This window comes from Manis javanica, chromosome 5 (genome assembly GCF_040802235.1).
Source record: "Manis javanica isolate MJ-LG chromosome 5, MJ_LKY, whole genome shotgun sequence".
NCBI classification, from domain to species: domain Eukaryota; kingdom Metazoa; phylum Chordata; class Mammalia; order Pholidota; family Manidae; genus Manis; species Manis javanica.
The window spans coordinates 18763375-18785910 of NC_133160.1; the positions used below are offsets into that span (position 1 = coordinate 18763375).

The 22536-nt window shown below is 48.1% G+C and overlaps 1 protein-coding gene across 2 annotated transcripts in view; it reads right to left on the reverse strand.

Annotated features, from left to right (window-relative positions):
• Window positions 1-1652: 1652 nt before the first annotated feature.
• PPP1R16B (protein phosphatase 1 regulatory subunit 16B) overlaps window positions 1653-22536 on the reverse strand; it is a 94171-nt gene continuing 73287 nt past the window's right edge. The window contains exons 5-11 of one of the 2 annotated variants that reach the window (XM_037012863.2): window positions 20730-20833; window positions 18952-19076; window positions 13793-13918; window positions 13169-13244; window positions 12343-12472; window positions 12082-12250; window positions 1653-6430 (exon numbers count right to left, since the gene is read on the reverse strand). In XM_037012863.2, coding sequence (XP_036868758.1) covers window positions 5921-6430; window positions 12082-12250; window positions 12343-12472; window positions 13169-13244; window positions 13793-13918; window positions 18952-19076; window positions 20730-20833 — 1240 coding nt within the window. In that variant the 3' untranslated portion in view covers window positions 1653-5920. The remainder of the gene's footprint in view (window positions 6431-12081; window positions 12251-12342; window positions 12473-13168; window positions 13245-13792; window positions 13919-18951; window positions 19077-20729; window positions 20834-22536) is intronic. The other variant, XM_037012864.2, reaches the window with a different exon arrangement.

Genomic DNA, 22536 nt, shown 5'->3' on the forward strand with positions numbered 1-22536 from the left:
CCCAAGGGCTCTTGGAGCTTGTTCAAAAATACCGGTCCATCCTAATAGCGACTCCTTGGATTATACCTTCAGGTGGATTTCTCTTCTTTCACTAAGTGGTTTTTGCCTGGCAAACCCCCAGCCCTGGTTAAACCCCATTCTCCGTACTTGGCAGTTGCACAGTGCCGGGAAAAAGAAAACGCAACCATACTGGCTTTGCTTTAAATTCAAGATCTCCAGTGGGCATTTAGGGTTGCCTGCTAGCCTACATTTCCTTCATCCATTCTACCTTTTCCTCTCTTTTAGAGTTTGCTTCTATTTCACTGAGAAAATAGAAGCAGAGAGACCTTCCACACGCTTCCCCAACAAATACCTACTTGTCTGCATCTCTTCCCACATATTGGGCCTTACTACTATCAAGGAACTGTCCCTGAGCCTGACACCAATCCTTCCATTTGGGCACTAGCTGCCAGCCCTTCCACTGCTAACCTGTATCTCTTCAGAAATTCTCTCCTCTTCCTAGACCATCAGTTTCCCTTTATTGGCATCCAAACACGGCAGAATATTTTTCATCTTCAATCAGCCCTCACTTGATCCTACATTCCTCTAGAGCTTCTTCCCCATTCCTCTGCTCACTTCATGGCGTAAAACCTCAAAATAAGTCCCTGTCTCCAGGTTTCTCTCAAACCCTCTCCAATCAGGCAATGCCTCCACTGCCCAACCAAAAACCTCTTGTCAAGATTATCATGAGCTCACCATGCTAAATCCAACAGTCAAGTTTCAGGCCTCTTCTGTGTGCAAATGAGAAAGCATATGTACAACTTCATAAATGGGAGAGGTTACCATTATTATTTAGAAACAAATAAACTTTAAAGTGGATGACCTGTTGCTGCAGTTAGCCCTCTTCTCATCCTCTCCCCATCCCCAGTCCATTTGTGAAGGTTTTCAAACCCAAGTCTAGGGCCTTCCATGTGTCCCTGCTCTGATATCCACGTTCCAGAAGGGTCCGAGAGGACACCCTTTTCCATGCTCTTCTGAGACACCAACGAACTTCTGCATATGACAGACAAGGACCACAGTCTGGGGCGGTGCAGCCGCACAGCTTGTCAATGCCTCTGTTGCTTGAGGTAAAAAGTGAGAGTAACCAGGGCCTCACCTGCTGTGGTGGTGTAATAATGTGAAGTAGTATGTGGTGCTTATTTCCCCACTGTGAGCTATATGAGGAAAAGGACAGGGATGGAGTAGGGAGAAGAGGATAGGACAAGTTGGTGCACTCCAAGAACAGAAGGGCAGCCCTGTTACATATGTCATCAAACCTTTGAAAGTGTGAAATACACACACACACACACACACACACATACACATCTGAGCTGTTGTAGGGCTCCATGTCAATTCCAAAGGGAACATTCAACAGAGTGAAGGTCATTCCCAGCCACCCATCTTTTCTTTAATCCATCAGGTTTCACCATTTCCCAGTCTTGAAAGACATCGACTCTTATGTCTGAGCCCTCAGAGCTCCTTCTGCTTCAGGGGCCTCAAGGGTGAGCCCTCTGTGGTGGGAGCAGGGACTGGGAACCCTCCCCTGCCCTCTATCCCAGAAATCATCTCTTTGTGCATTCAAATCTGAATAGTTGAAGCAAGCCCACAGCAATGACCACTGCCACACTAGCAGGTGTTATTAAAAGGAATTTAATAATCTTAATTAAAAACTCTTAACAGCGAATTCCGTCACAGGCCTTGGCAGCTGGAAGCAACACCAGGGATGTGCCCCTTTGGGATGTGGATGAGCCGTGGTCTTGGACACATGGCCCACCACTGCCATGTGGCAGGAAGCTACCTGGAAGTTACTTCAATACAATATCAAAGATCAGCAAGGATTTTTTTAAAAAAGGTTTTAAATATATTAGACTCTCTTGATTGCCATTTTTACACAAAGCTGCTGATACAGTATACAGAGTTTTAACTTTTTTTCACATAAAATACATTTTTCTTAAGTGTTCTCTGTACATCAGTGGCTTCTGGTCTGGTGAATTATTGCGGAGGGCTGGGGGTCTGCAAACTTTTCCTGGGTGTGCAGAGCCAGGCCCCGCACAGTGGCACTTGCAATGCCTGTGGGAAGCAGGCCCTCTGACCAACTGGCCAATAAGAAACTTCTAGCGTGGAGAGGGCTATAGCTTCTGGCAAAGAGGGTCACTTCTGCGGAACCACCCACTGACCATGTGACCCTTTGCTCTTATGTTCCCTGGGGGAAGGGAGGCTGTCTCCAGGCTACAATAGCAAGAATTTTAAATACAGTCCTTCTGAGCATCTTATAAGAAGCGCACTCCTGGAAGTGCCCCAGTGTCCTGTTCTGGGAAAGCAAGTGAAAGAGAAAGCTCAAGATCAAACGGTGTCTGACACCAATAACCAAAACGCTCTCATGTTATTACAAAGCCAGGAAACGGTGGTAGGGTAGGACAGGGGACACACACTTGTTAACTTTTCTAAGCCCATTGACAATGATCAAACAGCACAGAACAGTTTCATCAAAGCTGCGATATTTAAAGAATTACATCCTATCGTCTTCAGTAGGCTTGCATCTAGAGTTGATTCAGCTTCCCTGAGCCACTGGCCAGAAACTCACTAACTAGTGATAGCCACCAACTTTCAGTTGTCTGGGGCAAAAATTGGAAGCAAGGGCCAGAGGTCACAATGAGCCATGTGGCACATGCTTTAGAAGTAGCCTCCTTTAATCTGTCAGGAACTGCCACCAGACCTGGGTCTCAGTGGGAGCTGGGCATCTGGTCTACCTTGCCAGCTTTCTTCCAACTCCTAGATCCACACCTGCTGGGAAGAGAGGCCGACTCCTGAAGAAAGGCTTTGATGTTAAAGAAGAAGCTCCTTTTCCTCCCATTATCCATTGGTGGGGGAGAAGAACTACCTAATAAATGAGCAAAAATGAGTAAGAGACAATGAATTTAAGAACCTGAGATGCATTTGGCAGCAAAGTGCAGACAGACTCCTTGTTCTTCTAGACACTGACCTCAAACTATTTTATAGTGCCCCATAGACGCCGGCTTGAAGGCAGCTAGCTATTCCTGAAAGTTCCCGAAGGACTTGGGATGGTGTCTGCTTGGAATTCAAGATCCAGCACCTGCATTCAGTGGCAAATGTTATCCACAGGTGGCCATGACAATAGTTTCTCAGGTGTAGGGATTCTAGGAACTAAAAAGCAAAGGGATTCTGGCCAGGAACCAGTCACTCTGTTTCAGGCAAATTGAATGAGGCTGCTGATATTCATGGTCCTCAAGGGAAAAACACTGTAAAGAGCAGCCTCCTCACTCTATCTCGGTCCTTTATCCCCAGAACCTAAGACAGTGCCTGATATGTTGCAGCTACTCAATAATGAACATGAGTGAATAAATGAATGACCCTGGCCCCAGCTTGTCCCTTCACACCAAGGAGACCCATAGGGAAAGCTCCCCAGATACTTGATGTCCTAAGGGGGAATGGCTTATCCCTGACTGAACTGAGAGCTAATGCCCAGACGTTTGCAGTTGGCTCCCATCGGGGAATCAGCTAGGATTCCCAGCCTGCTGGGTGGTAAAGGAATGTCCCAAGCAGCAGGAAGAGGAAAGGAGGGAATGGCCAGAAGGGCTCAGAGTAAGCAATCAATGCCAGACAGTCTCTGGACCCTGAGCAAACAGATGGAAAGCCCTGCACAGCCCTCTCCTCGGAGCGTCTGGCTTCTCTAGGCCCTCCCCTGCTTGCAGCTAAAGTCAGCTCAAGAGGAATTTCAGTGTCGGTCTGATCTGAACAGTTTTAAAGCCAAAATATGTGGGTTTTGGATCACCCCCGCCCTGCTCCAACCAGCAGGCTGAGATGATGGAAGGCCCACCCCAGGCTCCAGGGATGTGAGCGGCTTCACTCACACCTGTCTGCCATCTCCTGAGCTGCCCCTCTACCCTGGACCAGATCTGTCCTGGAGTTGGGGTGGGGGTGGCTGGGTACTGTGACCCTCCCTGTATCCAGGAGCCACCAGGAGCAGAGAGACTCCCCTGAGTGCTCTGCTCTCTGGCCCGGCTGCCCTGCTCCTGGGTAGGCCCCTTGGACTCCAAATCCTTCTCTGGGCAGGGGGGGCCATGGGGGCCACAGTGGGGACTGGAGCTGATAAACAGCGGGCCCCATTACCAGAATGTGGCACAAGGTGGGGTTCCTCCAGCCCCAGCTCCCTGGCCCAGGTACCCCCAGGGAAAACTGGTCATAGGCTCAGAAAGAAGAGGATTAAAAGGAAGCCAGATTTCTCCCCCAATCCCCAGAATCTGGACCTAGGGGGCCCCTTCAGAGCTCTAAAGAGGTAGTTTTAGGACAAATCAAAGGTGCACAGAGTCTGGAACAAACCTGTAGCTTGTTAGTTATTTTGGCTGAGCCTGTAGACAGCACCCAACTCCCAGGGAACAATTTCTAAGGGGCTCATGAGAGAACGCAGTGGGCAGGTGGCAGGCAGCCTGCCTCTTGTGGTCCTCCCAACCCCCCCGCCCCAGCAGCATCAGGGAGACTGGGGCTGTGAAATTGTTGAGCTGGGGTGAGACCAACTCCAGAATACACTGCTGGCCGTGGTCACCTTGGGTGTGGAGCCATGGGGTGTCACTGCCTCAGGCGTGAGCAAGCTGGGCGACTCCTGGGTCAGGAAGAAACTCACAAGGGCCAACCGGCAAACTGTTCTCACCGAGCATCCCAGAACAGGCAAAGCCGGGCAGGGGTCCTGAGCATTCACTCTTGGAGTGGTGGGTGCCCCGGTAGCCCCTCGCTACTCACTGATGGCTCAGTCTGAGGAAGGCTGGCTGACACAGGCCAGACTGTCTAAATACTCACAAAGATCGGCCAGGGCACTGGGCTCTGTCATGGTTACCAGACATGTTTGCAGAAATTAACAACATGAATTCACCCCTCTCCTTGGAAAAGCCCCTCTAACTGAAGTTCCTCACTTAGCTTCATTTTTCCAAAAACAGTGAATAAAATCTAGTGGCCATGATGTTATCTATGGAAGAAAGCAAGTTCAGTTCCCTCCTACCTAGGGTTTTATAACCTAACTCTTATCAAATACACTTTGGGAAGTGCTAACTTTGTCCCCCCTCCCCTCCACCTTCTGATACTTCTGTCTAAGAGCAGAATGTGATTTGGATTATCCAGGAATAGAACAGCCTGGTTTTCCACCTGAGCCCCTGGGCAGTCACACAGCTGGCTCCTGCCTGGGCAAGGCTGGGGCAGCAGGCCTATGCCTGCATCATCTACCCTACATGGGTTCACAGCTCCCTCTGAACAGAGAGGACCTCCCGTTCCTGCTAGATGTGGATGGCATGGCAGGACTATGGGTCTCAGCTTAGCAGGTTCCACCCCTGCTAAAGCCACATTGGCAGCGCTGATGAAACTCTGGGTCTTAATTTCAATCTTCTTGGGAAAAGCCCACAGATTCTCTGTCCCACCTGCTTCCCATGAGGCCAGCTGTGCCATTTCTACACATGTTGATTGAGTGTGAATGTGTGTGTGTTGATATGCGACATGTGGATACTGGTCCAGAGAAGCCTTTACCAACCACAGAACTGGAATCCCAGCCCGTCTTCCCCAAATCTGACAGCAGGGTGAGTCAGGACGTCACTAGGGGCCTTGTTTCGGACAGCAGACGATGCAGCAGGAAGCAGAGCCGCGGGAAATGGTGATCCTATAGGCAGCTGGATGAGACATGGAGTCAGAGCTCCTCGGGAAGGCAGAGCCCACCTCCCCCACGGGAAATGGTGATCCTATAGGCAGCTGGATGAGATGTGGAGTCAGAGCTCCTCGGGAAGGCAGAGCCCACCTCCCCCAAGCTGCCCTCTGATGCCTCCCCAGCCAGGGCTGCTGGGCTGGCCTGGACTCCAGGGACCCCTCCCTGAAGCATCTCTTTCCCTCCCTCCCATGGATACTAGGAGATGCGGCAGCAGCCGTGGACCTTCTCTTCCATCTCCTCCATGGGGGCCTTGAACTTCAAGAGCGGGGGATCCCCACTGGTGACTGTGTAATACACGGAGGTCCCATTGCTGCTGTATGGTGAAGTTCTGCCTCCAATTAAGGGGGCCTTGCCTTCGCTGCTTCCCTCGCCCGTCCTGGCCATGCTGCTGCCCAGGTGGGTGCTCAGGAAGGGATGGCTGAGCAGCTTGGCTGCAGCCCGCTGCCGCTTCAGCTCCAGAAGCGTCTGGGGGCTCTGCTCCTTGTAGCCACTCCAGGGTGGGGTAGCATCAGCCACACCAGGGCTGCCATAGGCCAGGTTGTAGTCAGGCACCTCATGCACTTTCCAGACGTCCCCATTGGATAGTGCATACTGGTAGGCACTGACCGGAGCCCGGAGGCCATTCTCAACAGGCCCGTCCATTTCACTGCGTGGGATCTTGGTAGAAAACTCAGAGAGCAGCACGGGCTTCTCCAGCCGGGGGTTCTGAGGGGGAGAAGGACAACGTTACCAGCTGGTAAGAGGATTTGAAGCCACTCCCCACTTGTACTTCTGCTGAGGGTGTTACTGTCAGGACCTGTCCTCCATCCATTTCTCCCTACCTGGCTAAGAGGATCTCCACTTCCTTTGGGGAACTCACTAATCTATGTACCCTGGTGGAGCTGACCAACCCTATCTTACTCCCAGGGGCTGGACCATGACCCCAGGCCTGGCCAGTCAATATATTCACTTCAGGGATTGGTTCAGGGATGGGTTCTCAACCGAAACTGGTTCAATGAAAACTCCACCCTGGGACTTGTGCTAGAACAACTGAAAGAGAAAAGTTCTGTTTTGTAGGAACTGCAGGTGGTAAGAACGATGTCAGCTGGGAGCTGGGGACACAGCAGGTCAAAGCATCTGCCTGACAGGGAAGCTGACATGAAGGAAGGCTGAGAGACAGAGAAAGGGGCTTCATTCTATGATGCATTTTTAGCTCATGCACCCAGCTGGGCCCAGACTTTCCAGTTATGGGAGGCAATAAATTCCCTTGATGTGTAAACTGACTTCAGTTGAGTGTTTGGTCACTTGTAATCTCTCCTCTATATTCCAGCATATCTCCACTCCAAATGGCAGCAATTCTTACCCAGAGATTTTTTTTATACCCAGCAATCCTTGGAAAGTGAAGAACTTTAAAAGTAGCTGCTGCCTAGAAACTATAAAGGGTAGACACATTTCACAATGTAACAAAAATGTAAAGCCTAGCAAAGTCACCAGCAACAAAGTCAAAAGACACAGGAAAAAATTGGAAAAGTATCTGCAGCATATATGACAGGAAAGGGACTACTTTCCCAAATACATAAAGAGCTCTAAAAGTCCATTTTAAAAAGCTCACCCACCCAAAAGAAAAAAATAAACAGACATTAATATGCCACTCACAGAAAAAAATATGTATGTATATATATATATATATACATATATATAGAGTATATAAACATAGGAAAATGTTTATATATAGCATACAAATAGAGAAAAAAATATTCACTCTAATAATGACATGAAAATTAAACAATAAAATATCATTTTTACCTATCACATTGATAAATATTTTTAGTTTGTTATTTGTGTTCACAAGGGTGTGGGGAAAAAGGTAGGCAGGTAAACTGCCAGAGCTCTTGAAAAACGCTATCACATCCTCTCAAAAAACCCACGTTTTAAAAAGAAGAATGCATTCTTTGCACCAGAAAGCCCATTTCTAGGACTAAGTTTTACACATATACTTCCTCAGAGGAGCAAAGCCTGGAAGTCATCATTAGGCAGCTTAGATTATGGCCAGTACTTGCACTGGAATGTTCTGTAGCTGGTAGAATGAAGGCAGTCTCCATGTGCCAACTTGTGATTCCAAGAATCTCCATTTCTTGAGAAGATTTCCAAGAAATATATAATTAGGTTGAAATATGGTGGGAAGGGACACTTGCATTGTAAGCTTCCATTTATGTGTGCGTGCTTGTTCTTTTTCTTTAATGGCTCCTTCTAAACTGTGCAGGCAGACTGAAGCCACATGGAGGGTGGGGGACAGAGTCTAGATGGTCTAAGTCAGAACTTCTTATACTGATATGTGCATAGAAGTCACCTGGGCTCTTGCTAAAATGCCTATTTTGATTCACTAGGTCTGGGTTGGGACCTGAATTTCAGCATTTCTAACAAGTCCCTGCTGACACTTTGAGCAGCAGGGACCTAAGACACCTGGTCTCAGCTTTGGATGCAATGCTGGGGAGTTAAAAACACACATACAATGCCAATCTGAAAAGCTACCTATTGTGATTCTATGACATTCTGGAAAAGGCAAAACCATGAAAACAATAAAAAGATCAGTGATTCCCAGGGGTTATGCAAGGATGAACAGGTGGAACATCAGGATTTTTAAGGCAGTGGAAGGATTTTGTGCAAAACTTTCATGATGGACACATGACATTGTACATTTTTCAAAACTCATAGAATGTACAACAGAGAGAGTGAACCCTAATATAAACTATGGACTTCAGTTTATAATAATGTATCAATATTGGCTCATCAATGTTAATATACTTGCTATACTAACACAAGATGTTAATAGTAGTGGAAACTGGGGGACAGGATGAGGGGATATATGGAAACTGTATGTACTTTCTACTTATTTTTCTTTTTTTTTGATGTCTTTTTTTAAAAACTGAAGTATAGCTGATATACCATATTATGTTGGCTGTAGGTATACAACATAGTGGTTTAATAGTTATCTACATCATTAAATGCTCACTCCATTAAGTATAGTTACCATCTGTCAGTATACAAAGACAGTACAGTATTAATGACTATATTCCCTATGCTGTTTCCTTATTTTTCTGTAAACATACAACTGCTCAAAAAAATCTAGTCTATTAATTATTTTAAAATACATAAATACAACACCTGGGCCTCAAGCCCAGAGATCCTGATTTAATCAGTCTGGGTTGCAACCTGGACATCAGGATTTAAAAAAACAAAATATAAAAAAACAAAAGCACCATCATAGGTGATTTTCTTGTACAGTTAAGCTTGGAAACACTGGTTGATGAGATGGGGCTGTCTCACCACTGCTATGCCTGGTACCAGGCAGTCAGCTCTGCCAATGGCATGTACCAAAACCAGCCCTGGAGGCTGCCAAGTCAGAGCCTTCACAGAAACCTGATTTGGAGGTCAGGCTGAGCAAATTCTCCCTTATATAAATGGTTCTCAAATTCTTTGTACATCAGCATGCCCTGAGGGCTGGTGAAAACACAAATCATTGGTCCCCACCCCAGGGTTTATGATTCAGTACATCTGGGGTGAGGACTAAAAATGGGCATTTCTAACAAGTTCCCAGGTGACGCTTATGCTGCTCGTCCAGGGACCACATTTGAGAATCCCTGACTTAGAGACTATCACATCCTTACCAACACCTGAAGCCTTGAAAGGGGTAGAAAAGACTAAGGAAGGAGCTCTGAGTTTTGTGACTGTGTCCTGTGAGCTCATTTTCCCCAGGGCTGGGACTGGGATCTGGGGCCCTGGACCCTGACTGACGTCCTAGGACTGGACTGCCAGGTCACTGAGATGAGGACAGCCTGCTGCTGGCTATGCCATCTCTGTACCCTCTCTTTCTTCTGCAGGCCTCAAACCCCAGTCCCAGAGGCAAAGGAGCCCATCTGTTCCCCTTCACGTAACGCCAAACTGCACCTTGAAAAGGAAACCCTAGAAATTCACCACCACCACCTGAGGCCATATCCTCCTACCTTTCCCTATGGGTTAATGATGTATGAGACCCCACATCAATGAGCACTTCTGGGGTACCCTGGGCCTGCGAGATCTGAACAAACAGGGGCAAAGCTGGTGTGTATGTGTTAGTGGGGGTGGGGGAGGGGGTTGCAGCTTCCATGAGGATTTCTGTAATGATCCTAAAAATCAATAAGGAAAAGAGAAACAACCCAACAAAAAAGCACAAAAGAACAGACGCAGCACCAAAGAGGTAACCCGGGAGCCAATCGGCACTGAAGAGGTGTTCAGCATCACCCACAATCAGGGAAATATAGATTTAAAATGCAAGTCATACAGTAACTCTGCTTGGATGGTGCAAATGAAAAGGACGGAGCATGGCAAGAAATGCTTACATGCTACTGATGAGAGAGCACATAGGCCCAACCACTGGGGAAAACTGCCTGGCAGTATCTCCTAAAGGTAAATGTGTGCCTCCCCATGACTCACCCTGCATTCCTGGGTCTATACCCGACCGAAAATAGTGCTCATGAATTTGGTGGAAAATTCATGCACAAGAATGTTTTGAGCAGTTTTATTCAAAATAGCCAAAAACTGGAAACCCAAATGTTCATCAATAGGAGAATGGACATGTAAATTGTAGTATATTCAAACAGAATTCTTCAGAGCGATGAAAGAGAATGAGCTACCGCTATACACCTCTGCATGACTGAATCTCATAGATGCAAAAGAAGCCAGATACAAAAGACAACAGAATGCCAGGGTCCAGTTGAATGTAAAAGCAGACACAAAACTAATTTTCTGCTGGAAGCTAAACAGTGGATACCATTGAAGTGGGAAAATGGACTGGAAGAGGGAACATGGGAGCCTTCTGTGGGGACAGAAATTGTCTGTACATGCATCTGAGAGTACACATTTATAAAAGTTCCATGAAAAACTCATTTAAGATGTGTGTACTTCACAAAAAACAAAAAAACTAATTTAAGATGTGTGTACTTCACAAAAAAACAAATAGAACATAGCTGGAAGGCATCTGAAATGTGATTTGATTTCAATCTACAACTCTCTTCTCCCCAGCCCCCAAGCTTCAGGACCAGGCAGAACAAAGCCTGGGTGTGTGCCTCTCTGCCCAGCCAGGAGTTTTGATGGGGATTCCCTCCCATAGGCATCTTTGCTTCTGCTGGTGAGACAAGCCGGCACACGACCTCCCTGTTCAAGCCGCAGAGGGGTCCCACTGAGACATGTACATGGGCACACAGGGCAGCAAGTGATTTTGCATCCCTCCAAAGCAATACTCTAGAAATGTCTGCAGCTGCTCATTGTGTGGTGGAAGAATGAAAAAGGCAGACTGTGGCTGCTATGGTCATCCTCTGCCTTCTGGTCCCCAGCAATTCTGCTCTGGCCCCAAACTTGCTTGCCCCACCCACCAAGACAGCAGCCATGCATGAACCTGAGTATATTGGTGCTGAGTCAAATAATGTACCCCCAAAATTCATGTACACCCCCCATCTTTGAATGTGATCTTATTTGAAAGTAGGGTCTTTGCAAATGTAACTAGATTAAGATGAGTTCATACTGGACTAGGGTGGGCTCTAATCCAGTGACTGATGTCTTTCCAAGAGAAACACACACACACATGTGCATGTGCAGGCTAGAAGGCCACATAAAGATGAAGGCAGAGAGTGGAGTTGTGCTAGCAAAAGTCAAGGAATGCATGAGCCACCAAAAGCTAGCAGAGAGGCAGGGAACAGATTCTCCCTGAGAGTCCCCAGAAGGAACCAACCCTGCTGACACTTTGAGTTTAGCCTTCTGGTCTCCAGAACTGTGAAAGAATAAATTTCTGTTGTTTGGTGGTCATTTGATACAGCAGTCCTAGGAAACCAATCAAGCCTCCTCTTAGAAAGGATTTACTACTGGAGGAAGCTTCATAGCAGTTTTCCCAGCACCCTGCTCAGTTTGTCAAAAACATTTCTTCCAACCAGATGGGTTCTTTTAACCACAATTCTCAACATACTGCTGTATTTCCCTGAAAAAGTTTTGTGCCTTAACCCCCAGGGTGGCTTCCCTACGGAAACTCTCTTCCGGGAAGCCCAGAACGAGACCTGCTGGAGCACAGGGAGGCGCATAGTGGTTACTCACTCCCTGTCTAACCAGTGAGTGAAACCCCTGCATGTGCCGAACCTCCTGACTCTGACTGAGCACATCTAGGGTCGCCCTGTTAGCCACAGGGGCCAGCCCCATCAGATGGGATCCAGCTGGTTTCAGGGCCCTGCCCAGCGAACCTCCCTCTGAAGTCTCTGGCATGAAGAGGCAAGCCCAGGCGGGGGGGTGCGGGGGGCCATCCTCCTCCCAAGGCAGTGGCTGGCACGGGAGCAGGGCACGAGGCCACTCACTGGGTCCTTATTCTCTTGGTCTGTCCTGGCCTCCCGGATGTCCCCGTTGTAGGCTGAAGTCCGCTGCTCCTCGGCGGCACTCCGCTGCTGCCACAGGATGGCCTCTCCCTCGTACTCCTTCCTGTACAGGTTGGTTCTGTCTGACAGGCTGGCCCGACGCACCACCTTCCTGAGGGGAGAGAGGAGGTGTTGGAAGGCTGCGCCCAGGAGCCACAGGCGTAGCCTCCACGGCGCCCCCTGGCGGCCCTGCCCCGGACTCACCCACGGCTGCCCGCGCTGGACGTCCTCCGGCTCAAAGACGACTTGTGCCTCAGCTGTGACTTCATGATCACGTCATGCTTGTGTTTTAGCTCCAGCAGCAGGACCTTGAACTCCTCCTCCTCACACAGGTCTGAAGGGGTAGAGGAGTCCGTTGTGGGGAGTGGTGCAGGGGCTGTGGCCACTGAGGACCCTTCCGACCATAGGAAACTCCCAACCCACTGAAAACTCCCAGCAATTTTTGGGGCACTCAGGAAGGAAAGAAAACAGCTCCAGCCTTATTTCCTGAGCTACACCAATCCTTAAAGGAGAATAAGAACAGGAAACCCAGGTTCCATGCATAGACATAACTCTCAAAGTTCCCAGCTATGACAGAAGATTTCATGCACCTTTGATAGTTTCCAAGAGAAGTCATCAACTCTCCTGATACGAGAAGTATCAAGAGAAACGAGCAGTACCCCATGTAGCCCAAGCAAGTAATTCAACAAAGATGCTGAAATCATATATCCCCACCCCTTCAACCCACTTAATCCTTTAACTTACCTATCTACCTATTTGCTGACATAGCCATCCATCCAGATTCATGCCCCACTCACCTATCCATTCATCCATCCTTATATCCATTTATCCACTTATCCATACATTTATCTATCCACCCATCCATCTGTCCATCTGCACATTAATGTACCATCCATTAACTTTTTCATTCATCCATCTGTCCATCCATACACCAATCCATTATCTAGCCAACCACACATTCATCCATTCATCCCTCTACCCATCAAAAAATTGACATGGCCTATGTGTATACCAGGTGTGCTGGGCTTACCTATTGGCATCTCATCCATGGATGTCCTGGCACTGAGACTGGCCCCATGCGACACCAACAGTTCTGCCATTTGCATCTAAAACACAGGAAGAAGCCCATGTTCCCCTGGCCCAGGGCTCAGAAAGCCTAGGAGGTAGAAAGAGTGCCCAAGGCCTCCTAGGATATGACCCAAAGAATGGACGATGGGGGGGGCAAATTCATTCCCAGGGAAGGCTGGACCTTGGAGCCAGGAATCCTGGCAACACACAAGGGGCTTGACACCTCCTGCAGATGCCTGGGCCCTGCCAAAGCAGAGAAGGAGTCAACTGTAACTCTAGAGCTGTCATGTGTCTAAGGAGGGACTATGCAAGCTGCAGTCAGAGTTGTACATCTGGGAAACAACTGGAGAACCCACTCAGAGCAGAAATGTGGGGAATTTTCAACTTGGGCAAATATGGTTACCTTCTTGTGAGGACATAACTTGTCCAACATTTTTGCAAACTCCCTAGGCCTTTTCATATCCCACATACCAGCTTCGGTCAACACTTAAGTGGGTCTTAAGTTCTTTTGAACCAGCTGCCAGCCCAAAGGACAGCAGGTTGACCACGTGCTGGCCTCCCGCATAGCCCCAGGGGTGAGAACTACCTGTCCCCAGAATGCAGCCGCGTGCAGGGGCTCCCAGCCATCCCAGTCCTTCACGTCCACGCGCACTCCATGGTCCAGGAGAAGCTCTGCTGCCCGCAGGTACCCACTGGCTCCAGCTATATGCAGCTGAAGGAGAAGAAAGAAGTGAGCATTCCCACATTGGGAGGCAGGATAGCCCTCTCCCCAACCCCAGTCCCAGATCATGCTTGGGGCCCGCAGAATGGCATAGAATGAGGTGAAATGCCAGCCCCGTTGCAGAGGATTTAATAAGGCTGCAATGTGGATGGAGTAGGAAGGAAGGCAGAGAGGTAAGCTCTTCTCCCTGCTGTTGGTGTTAGAGCCCCTGCAGTTCAGGTAACAGCATTTTTTGAGTCCCTACTATGTGCTGAGCCCTGTAGAAATCTCAGAGGTCCGATATGGTCTTCTAAAATATGTCTACAAATTCTTTGACACCCCTCCATTTAAAAGATGAAGCTTAATTCCTCTCCCCTTGACTGTGGGCCAGAACATGACTTGCTTCTAACAAACAGGACAGTATGAAGCGGAGCTATGTGCTTTCCAAGGTGATGGTATAAAGTATTGCTGCTTCTACCTTATGCTCTCAGGGATCAATCACCCTCAGAGGAGGCAACCATTATGTTGTGAAGACCCTTAAGCAGTCCTATGGAAAGGTCCTAAGGAGATGAGAAACTGAGGCCTCCTGCCAACATCCTACACAAACTTGCCAGCCATGTGCATGCACCATCTTGGAAGGGGACATTATACCCTAGGTAAGACCTCAGCTGATGTCTAGACAGCAACTCCATGAGACACCCCAAGCTGGAGCCACCCAGCTAAGCTGTTCTAATTCCCTGAACCACAGAAACTATGTGAGGTAATAAATATCCATTGTTGTTGTAAGATGCTAAGTTTTGGGGTCATTTTTTTTGCAGCAATAGCAAATAATAAATCCAATAAGAGAAAATCTCATGGGTAATAGCCACGGCCATCAGACAACACAAAGAAATAAAAGGCATCCAGATTGGCAAGGAAGAAGTTAAACTGTCCCTGTTTGCAGATGACATGACATTGTACATAAAAAACCCTAAATCCACTCCAAAACTACTAGATCTAATATCTGAATTCATCAAAGTTGCAGGATACAAAATTAATACATAGAAATCTGTGGCATTCCTATACACTAACAATAAACTAACAGAGAGAGAGATCAGGAAAACAATTTCATTCACAGTTGCGTCAAAAAGAATAAAATACCTAGGAATAAACCTAACCAAAGAAGTGAAAGACCTATACTCTGAAAACTACAAGGTACTCATGAGAGAAATTAAAGAAGATACCAATAAATGGAAACACATCCTGTGCTAATGGATAGGAAAAACTAATATTGCCAAAATGGCCATCATGCCTAAAGCAATCTACAGATTCAATGCAATTCCTATCAAAATACCAACAGCATTCTTCAACAAACTAGAGCAAATTGTTCTAAAATTCATATGGAACCACAAAAGACCTCAAATAGCCAAAGCAATCCTGAGAGGGACAAATAAAGTGGGGGGATTATGCTCCCTGACTTCAAGCTCTACTATAAAGCCACAGTCATCAAGACAATTTGGTACTGACACAAGAACAGACCCATAGAACAATGGAACAGACTAGAGAGCCCTGATATAAACCCGACCATATATGGTCAATTAATATATGATAAAGGAGCCATGGACATACAATAGGGAAATGACAGCCTCTTCAACACCAAAAAGTTGGCAAAACTGGACAGCTACATGCAGGAGAATGAAACTGGGTTATTGTTTAACCCCATACACAAAAGTAAACTCAAAATGGATCAAAGACCTGAATTAAGTCATGAAACCATAAAACTCTTAGAAGAAAACATAGGCAAAAATCTTCCCGAATATAAGCATGAGCAACTTCTTCCTGAATGCATCTCCTCGAGCAAGGGAAACAAAAGTAAAAATGAACTCATGTGACTACATCATGCTAAAAAGCTCTGTATGGCAAAGGACACCATCAGCAGAACAAAAAGACATCCTACAGTATGGGTGAATATATTTGTAAATGACATATCCGACAAGGGGTTAACATCCAAAATATATAAAGAACTTACATGCCTCAACACCCAAAAGGCAAATAACTCGATTAAAAAATGAGCAGAGAATATGAAGACAGTTCTCCAAAGAAGAAATTCAGATGGCCAACAGACACATGAAAATATGCTCCACATCACTAATCATCACCTCACACCAGTAAGGATGGCCAGCATTGAAAAGACTAAGAACAACAAATGCTGGCGAGGATGCGGAGAAAGGGGAACCCTCCTACACTGCTGGTGGGAATGTAAGCTAGTTCAACCATTGTGGAAAGCAGTATGGAGGTTCCTCAAAAAACTAAAAATAGAAATACCATTTGACCCACTCCTTGGAATTTACCCAAAGAATACAATTTCTCAGATTCAAAAAGACATATGCACCCCTAGGTTTATCGCAGCACTTTTTAGAATAGCCAAGATATGGAAGCAACCTAAGTGTCCATCAGTAGATGGATGGATAAAGAAGAGGTGGTACATATACACAATGGAATACTATTCAATCATAAGAAAGAAACAAATCGTACCATTTGCAACAATATGGATGGAGCTGGAGGACATTATGCTCAGTGAAATAAGCCAGGCGGAGAAAGACAAGTGCCAAATGATTTCCCTAATTTGTAGAGTATAACAACGAAGCAAAACTGAAGGAACAAAATAGCAGCAGACTCAGAGACTCCAAGAAGGAACTAGTGCTTACCAAAGGGGAGGGGTGTGGGAGGGTGGGTGGGGAGGGAGGGAGAAGGGGACTGAGGGGTATTATGTTTAGTACACATGGTGTGGGGGATCACGGGGAGAACAGTGTAGCACAAAGAAGGCACACAGTGACTCTGTGGCATCTTACTACACTGATGGACAGTGACTGCAATGGGGTCGGCAGGGGACTTGATAATATGGGTAAATGTAGTAACCACATTGTTTTTTCATGTGAAACCTTGAGAAGAGTGTATATCAATAATACCTTACTAAAAAACTTTAAAAAAAGAGAGAGAGAAAACCTCATGTTGAGGCCCCAGCTTGTCAACCCAGCACCACTGAAGGCCTCCAGCGGTGGACACTACCTTGCAGACCTCAGTTGTCCCACTTGCTCAATCTCCCAGAAAATACATAAAGTGCTTAGCACATGATGAACACCCAGAAAATGATTAACACTTCAGAGAGATGCCTGATGACAGGGCACACCATGGGAATGGCTGAAGGAGCAGAAGCAGACAAGGCAGAGCAAAGCCAACTGCCCAGCCGACACAGGAGATAAAGGTGAGAACACAGAAGGCCAGCAGAAACCTGGCTGGGAATAAACCAGAGGAAACTGGAGGGATCTGAGGGCTGATGTATAGGGCAACAGAGCCCCAGCCAGTGGGACAGCAAAGGCATGGCTCCAGGAAGCGGCCTTCAGAATGCAGCTCCAATGGCCAGATGCTGTCTCATCCTGGGGTAAAGTTGTCATGCGATTTTAGCAAATAGAGGTTTTCCCTTATTTTTTAATATGCAGAATGAACCCAGGGTGTGACCTGGTACAGGCCCCCATGAAAACTCATATAATTATCTGATTTATCAATGTGTGATGCATGCCAGTCACAGAGAATGACAGTGGGCAGGCCAGGCAGACATTACAAACTGCGAGGCGTCGTACTTGTCTGGGAATAAAAAAGCACGACTGGGACAGTGATACTGTTAATAATAAGAAGAAGAATGTTAATGTTGATCACTAACATCTACTGAGAGTTTACAGACTCTGTGCTAAACACCCACATGCAGAATCCCATTTAGTCCTCTCATCAACCCAGTGAGGAAAGTACTATTACTACTAGTATCTGCTCTTTACTGGGAAGATCTGAGACCTTCCAGAAGGTCTGTGCTCATCCCATGTGAGTGGGGCCACTCTGAGGCCAGCCCCAGTGCAAGAGTAGAAGACCTTTGTGTAGAGCAGGCCTGGCCACAGACCCAGAAGAGCTCCAGCCAGGGTGGGCAAAAAGCCCTGGTACAGCCTGGCCTTAAGTTCATTTTACAGAGTTCAGTCTCACTACCTGATTCCATCCTTGAGTGCTGAGCTGAGCAGGTGATCTGAGCAGGGACCCAGTTACTAGAAAATGGCATGAGGCAGAGGATAGGGCTAAGGACCAGGTGGGAGAAGCTTGGTTATCATACCTGGGCTACCAGGTCAGGCCTGCAGGCAAGTGAGGGAACTTGGTACTGCTGAGCCCTACTGTTGAGCTCAAGATCTGACACCCTTGATCAGGTCCATGCTCATGACCAGCACAGACCCCAAGCCTAGGGCAGGGCCCAGTCACCGGCAAGGGGACAGGGGTCCGGGCGTGGGTTTCCAATGCCATGCTATTGTTTTCAGTTTAGAGGCTACAGAAACAGGCCCTCTCCAATACTGGGCTGCACTGTGCAAAGAAGGCCTATGAAGGGAGGTCACGAAGGTTTCTCAAGTCACTGACACTTGAGCTGATAGGATGCTTAGAGCCAAGCAGGCAGATGTGAGAAAAGAAGATTCTGTTGTTCTGTATCTTCAGGGTCTAGTAAAGCATGTGGCACAGAGGAGCTGTGTGTTGACTGGATGGATGGGTGGATGGATGGATGAATGGATGACTGGGGGGTGTCTGGATTCTGAAGTCAGGGAATCCAGAAGAGAGGCAGGGGTAGGGGCAGCACAAAGCCAGAATGCATGGGTGAGTGGACGAATGGTGGGACCAGTCTTTTACATGAAGACATCGTGCAGGAGGGTGAAATAATGAGCTCAGGATGGACACCTAGAACTTGAAGGCAGAACAGGTAGACAGCAGAGCCAGCCTCCCACCCAGGGCTCCTGACTCGCAGCCCCAGCTGAGAGTGGCCAGATTCTCAAAGGGGCTGAACCCTGGTCCACTAACTCTCCATATTCCAGAGGCAACACTGGCCCCAAAGGGGATCTGGAGGAGGTCCAAGGCCACGGCCAGACCCCAACTGTATACACTTGGCCTCCACCAGGTGCTGACCCACTTCAGCCCTAGCTGGTCTTGGTTCTAGTACTGACCCCCACCCCAGCCCAAACCAACTTGGCCCATCTCCTCACCAGTGTGGCACCCTGGGCATCTACCCAGTCAAGGTCCTGGCCTGCTGCAATCATACAATGGATATCCGCAATCATCTGCTGCTCAGGAGCTGCCCGCATTTCGTTGATTTTCTCCTGCGTGATGCCTGCATCAGGGAAGGGGGGATTTAGTCAGCACCCCCGAGATCTAGGCCTCAAGGCGGGACAGGAGAGCATATGGGAGTGTCACAGCCCCTGCTCCCAGGGTCTGCCAGTCAAAGGGTGGACAGACATGCCCACGTATCATTGTCTCCTTGGCCCAGTGAACACAAACACCATGCTCTGGCCCGCAGAACAAGGGCCATTCCTGCCTGGAACCCACTGGGCCCTGTCATAGTATTGGTTACCGTTCTGCATGCTGTTCTTCTACCTGGAAGTCCCCACCATCCACCCGCCCACCTCCAGCTGTTCAAACGAAGGGCTCCATCTCATCCTTTAGGAATGGCCCGCATCACCTCCCCAGCTGGCCTCCCCTGATGACCCTATCTGACTAGGGTCTGTGTTCGCTTCCTCCATTTTCATCCACATTTGTGTTTGCAGCACCAGGCACAATGCTTAATGAATTTTTATTATTGGAATGAATGAATGAATACATAACTTTCAAATGGAGAGATGAGTAAATTGAGGTGGAGGGATCCAGAAAGACACTTTAGAGCCTGAATCTCTGGCTAAAAAGTTTAAGTGTTACTGGAAGCTACTAATGGTATTTAAGGAAAGGGTGACATGCTCATCTATCAGATCAAACACTCTCGGATAGAACTCGGGGAGGTCTATAAACTCGAAAGAGAAAGAAATGACATGTTTGTTTTCACTAACCTTTCAATGAAATACAGCATATCCTTCCGTTAGCATACAAGCAAAGCCCACAGTGGAATGAGCAGTGCGTGTGACTCTGTCACCAACAGAAACTGTAGGTATTTTCATATCACATTATCTTATTGTTTCCTGAATTAATCAAGTTTCCATATAACACATTCAGAAATATTTTGGTAGCTATATTTTCATATAATTGGTTGCCTTCATAATTCTATGATTCTGATAACTGGACTTCAAAACATGATTCTGAGAAGACATCCAGAGACTCAGCAGATGGGCGCAGGAATCGTTAAGAATCCCTGCAGAAGGTGGAGAGAAAAGCCAGGGGGTGGGGAGACCAAATCCATGGTGATTGCAGTGGTCTGGGAAGGGCTCAGGGGCAGGGCCCAGACAGGACTTCAGGCTGCAGATGAGGGCCTGCATTTGAGATTTATTTCTGAGGAGGGCGCTTCAGACGTATGCACACAGGGCGGTGGGGGAGGGCAGGTCTCTGATAGTTACATTTGTTTCCTCTCTGAAGCTCATTTGTGAGCTGAGAACAGCCCACATCTTGTTTACCCAGGCCCCTGGCAGCCAGTCTGGTGCCTGGCACAGAGCAGGCACCAGCCAATGTTCTTGACTTTTTATTATTTTTCCAAATGGGAATATATCTGTATTGTGAATGTTTATTAAACTGAATTGTCACAGCTGACGAAGAGGAGACAAGGCCAGCTGAGGCCACCCACGTGTGTGGGTGACACGGATGAGAACAATACCTCCCTTTTGCACAGCACACTTTCCAGGGCCGTTTTGAATCCTCATCATCTTAACCACACAGATAAGGATAATAATGATGCCCACCCCATTTCCTGAGCGTGGAGCACCAGGCAGGCCTGCAGTTAGCTAACTCGCTCACCGGCGTTGATGTAAGACGTGCTCACCACAGCAGCACACTGAGCCCTTACCCTGGTAAGCCATGCACGTCTCGATGACATCCAGGGTGGGTTCATCCTCGCAGAGGTCATACGGCATGTTTCCATCAGAGTTGACAGCGAGCAGGTCAGCCCCACTGCAGAGAGAGGGGGAGGGGGAGGGCCAGGAAGGTGTGGGCAGGGCCCATCTGGCTGCCTCTGCCCTCCAGCCTCACCGCAGCCCCTCTACGGGACACCCCAGCAAGGACAACGGCTTCAGGAATCCAGGCGCCCAGGTGCGAAGGGGCCAAAATCCCAGGAAAGCTATCCCTGCGGACCTCCCCTGGCTTCTGTTGAGCCAGCAGGCAGGCACTTGAAGACAGATGACCAAGTCCTCCCTAGGGACAATAATAAACTAACATTAACGGCAGCAGCTCCCTTTACCTGGCATCTGCTTAGAGCCGGCCTTGATCTAAGCCCTTCACACCCATTGTCTCATGCAAGTCCTCAGGATGTCTTCTCAGGCTGTTCCTATCGGCCCATCTCACTCAAGGGGAACAGAGACTCGGGTTCAGTCACTGGTCCAGGGTCACACAGCTAGGGTGTGGGAGGGTCAAGACTCAAACCCAGGTCTCCCTTGTACCAGCTCTTTTTGCTTCCCCATGCTCTATCTCAGCCTTGGCCCGCATGCGGAAACATCCTCAGCCATCCCCCAGCTCCTCCTCCAAGCTGCTGACCAGGACAGGCGCAGAGGCAGAGCCTTGGGGCTCCTGGCGGAATTGCCCAGGAACCATCGAAATGAAATGAAAGGCAGCGTCCAGAGCTCTCTGCTCCAGACCTCCTGAAACAGTCTCTGGGGTTGGGGCTCAAGAGTATGGCTTCTAAACCCATGCCCCATGAGCTTCTGGTACAGATGGGAGTTGGGAACCCACTGCACCAGGCTGGCACCACTTCCTCTTTCAGCTGGCCCCTATCGGTGATGGGCTCGGGGCCGCTTGATGATCCTGGCAGACTGAGCCACACCCGGGTTCTCATCAGACGTATGGGCATGGGACCCCAGTCAGTCCTTGGGCCTAAAAGCTCTCTGCTATGACTTCTCTGAACTCCCATGTGCCCGGGGCAAGCTGATGACCCCCCTCTCTAAGCCAGGCCAATAGCACCATCAGCTCCCCCCATTCAGCAGCCAGCCAATAGGTTCCTGCTGCTCTGCCAAGACCTCCACAAAAGGTCACTTGCTTCAGCTATTTTCTGATCCCCTTCCCTCAGATGCTTTCCTTGGCCTCCCGGGACCCCAGCCCACCGGTCTTGCTGTGTCTCAGCACTAGCACTGAAATTGCTTAGTTTCCTGAGGCCTTAGGTTCTTCAGGCCTTTCGCATTCCTGAGTGCCCTGCACCCAGCATAGGGCCTGGCCCAGCTCAAGTGTCCACTGATCCCTGGATGAATTCAGTTGGATACATCTGCAATTGAATGTTGCCTTTTCCATGTGTTTACAGAACCTGAGCAGTCTAGAAAGAATTTCAGGGCAGGAAAGGACCATCAGTATGGTAGAGAGAGAAAGGGCCTTATTCCTGGGAGAGACACTACATGGTGTCTCCAAAGCAGGTTCTGCCCCAAAGAAAAGCATATGGACAGGACTTGGGGGGCAAAGAAGCATGCGTGACTTTTTTTTTTATATAAGAACAACAAAAATGTCAACAACACATAAAGAGAGTGGGGGAGATGAATATAAACTCAAGGGCTCATGGAGACAGACAAAAAGAGATTAAAAAATAGAATGACACTCTGATCCAAAGCCAGACAAAGACACTACAAGAAAAGAAAACTACAGCCCAATATCCCTTATAAACACTGATGCAAAAA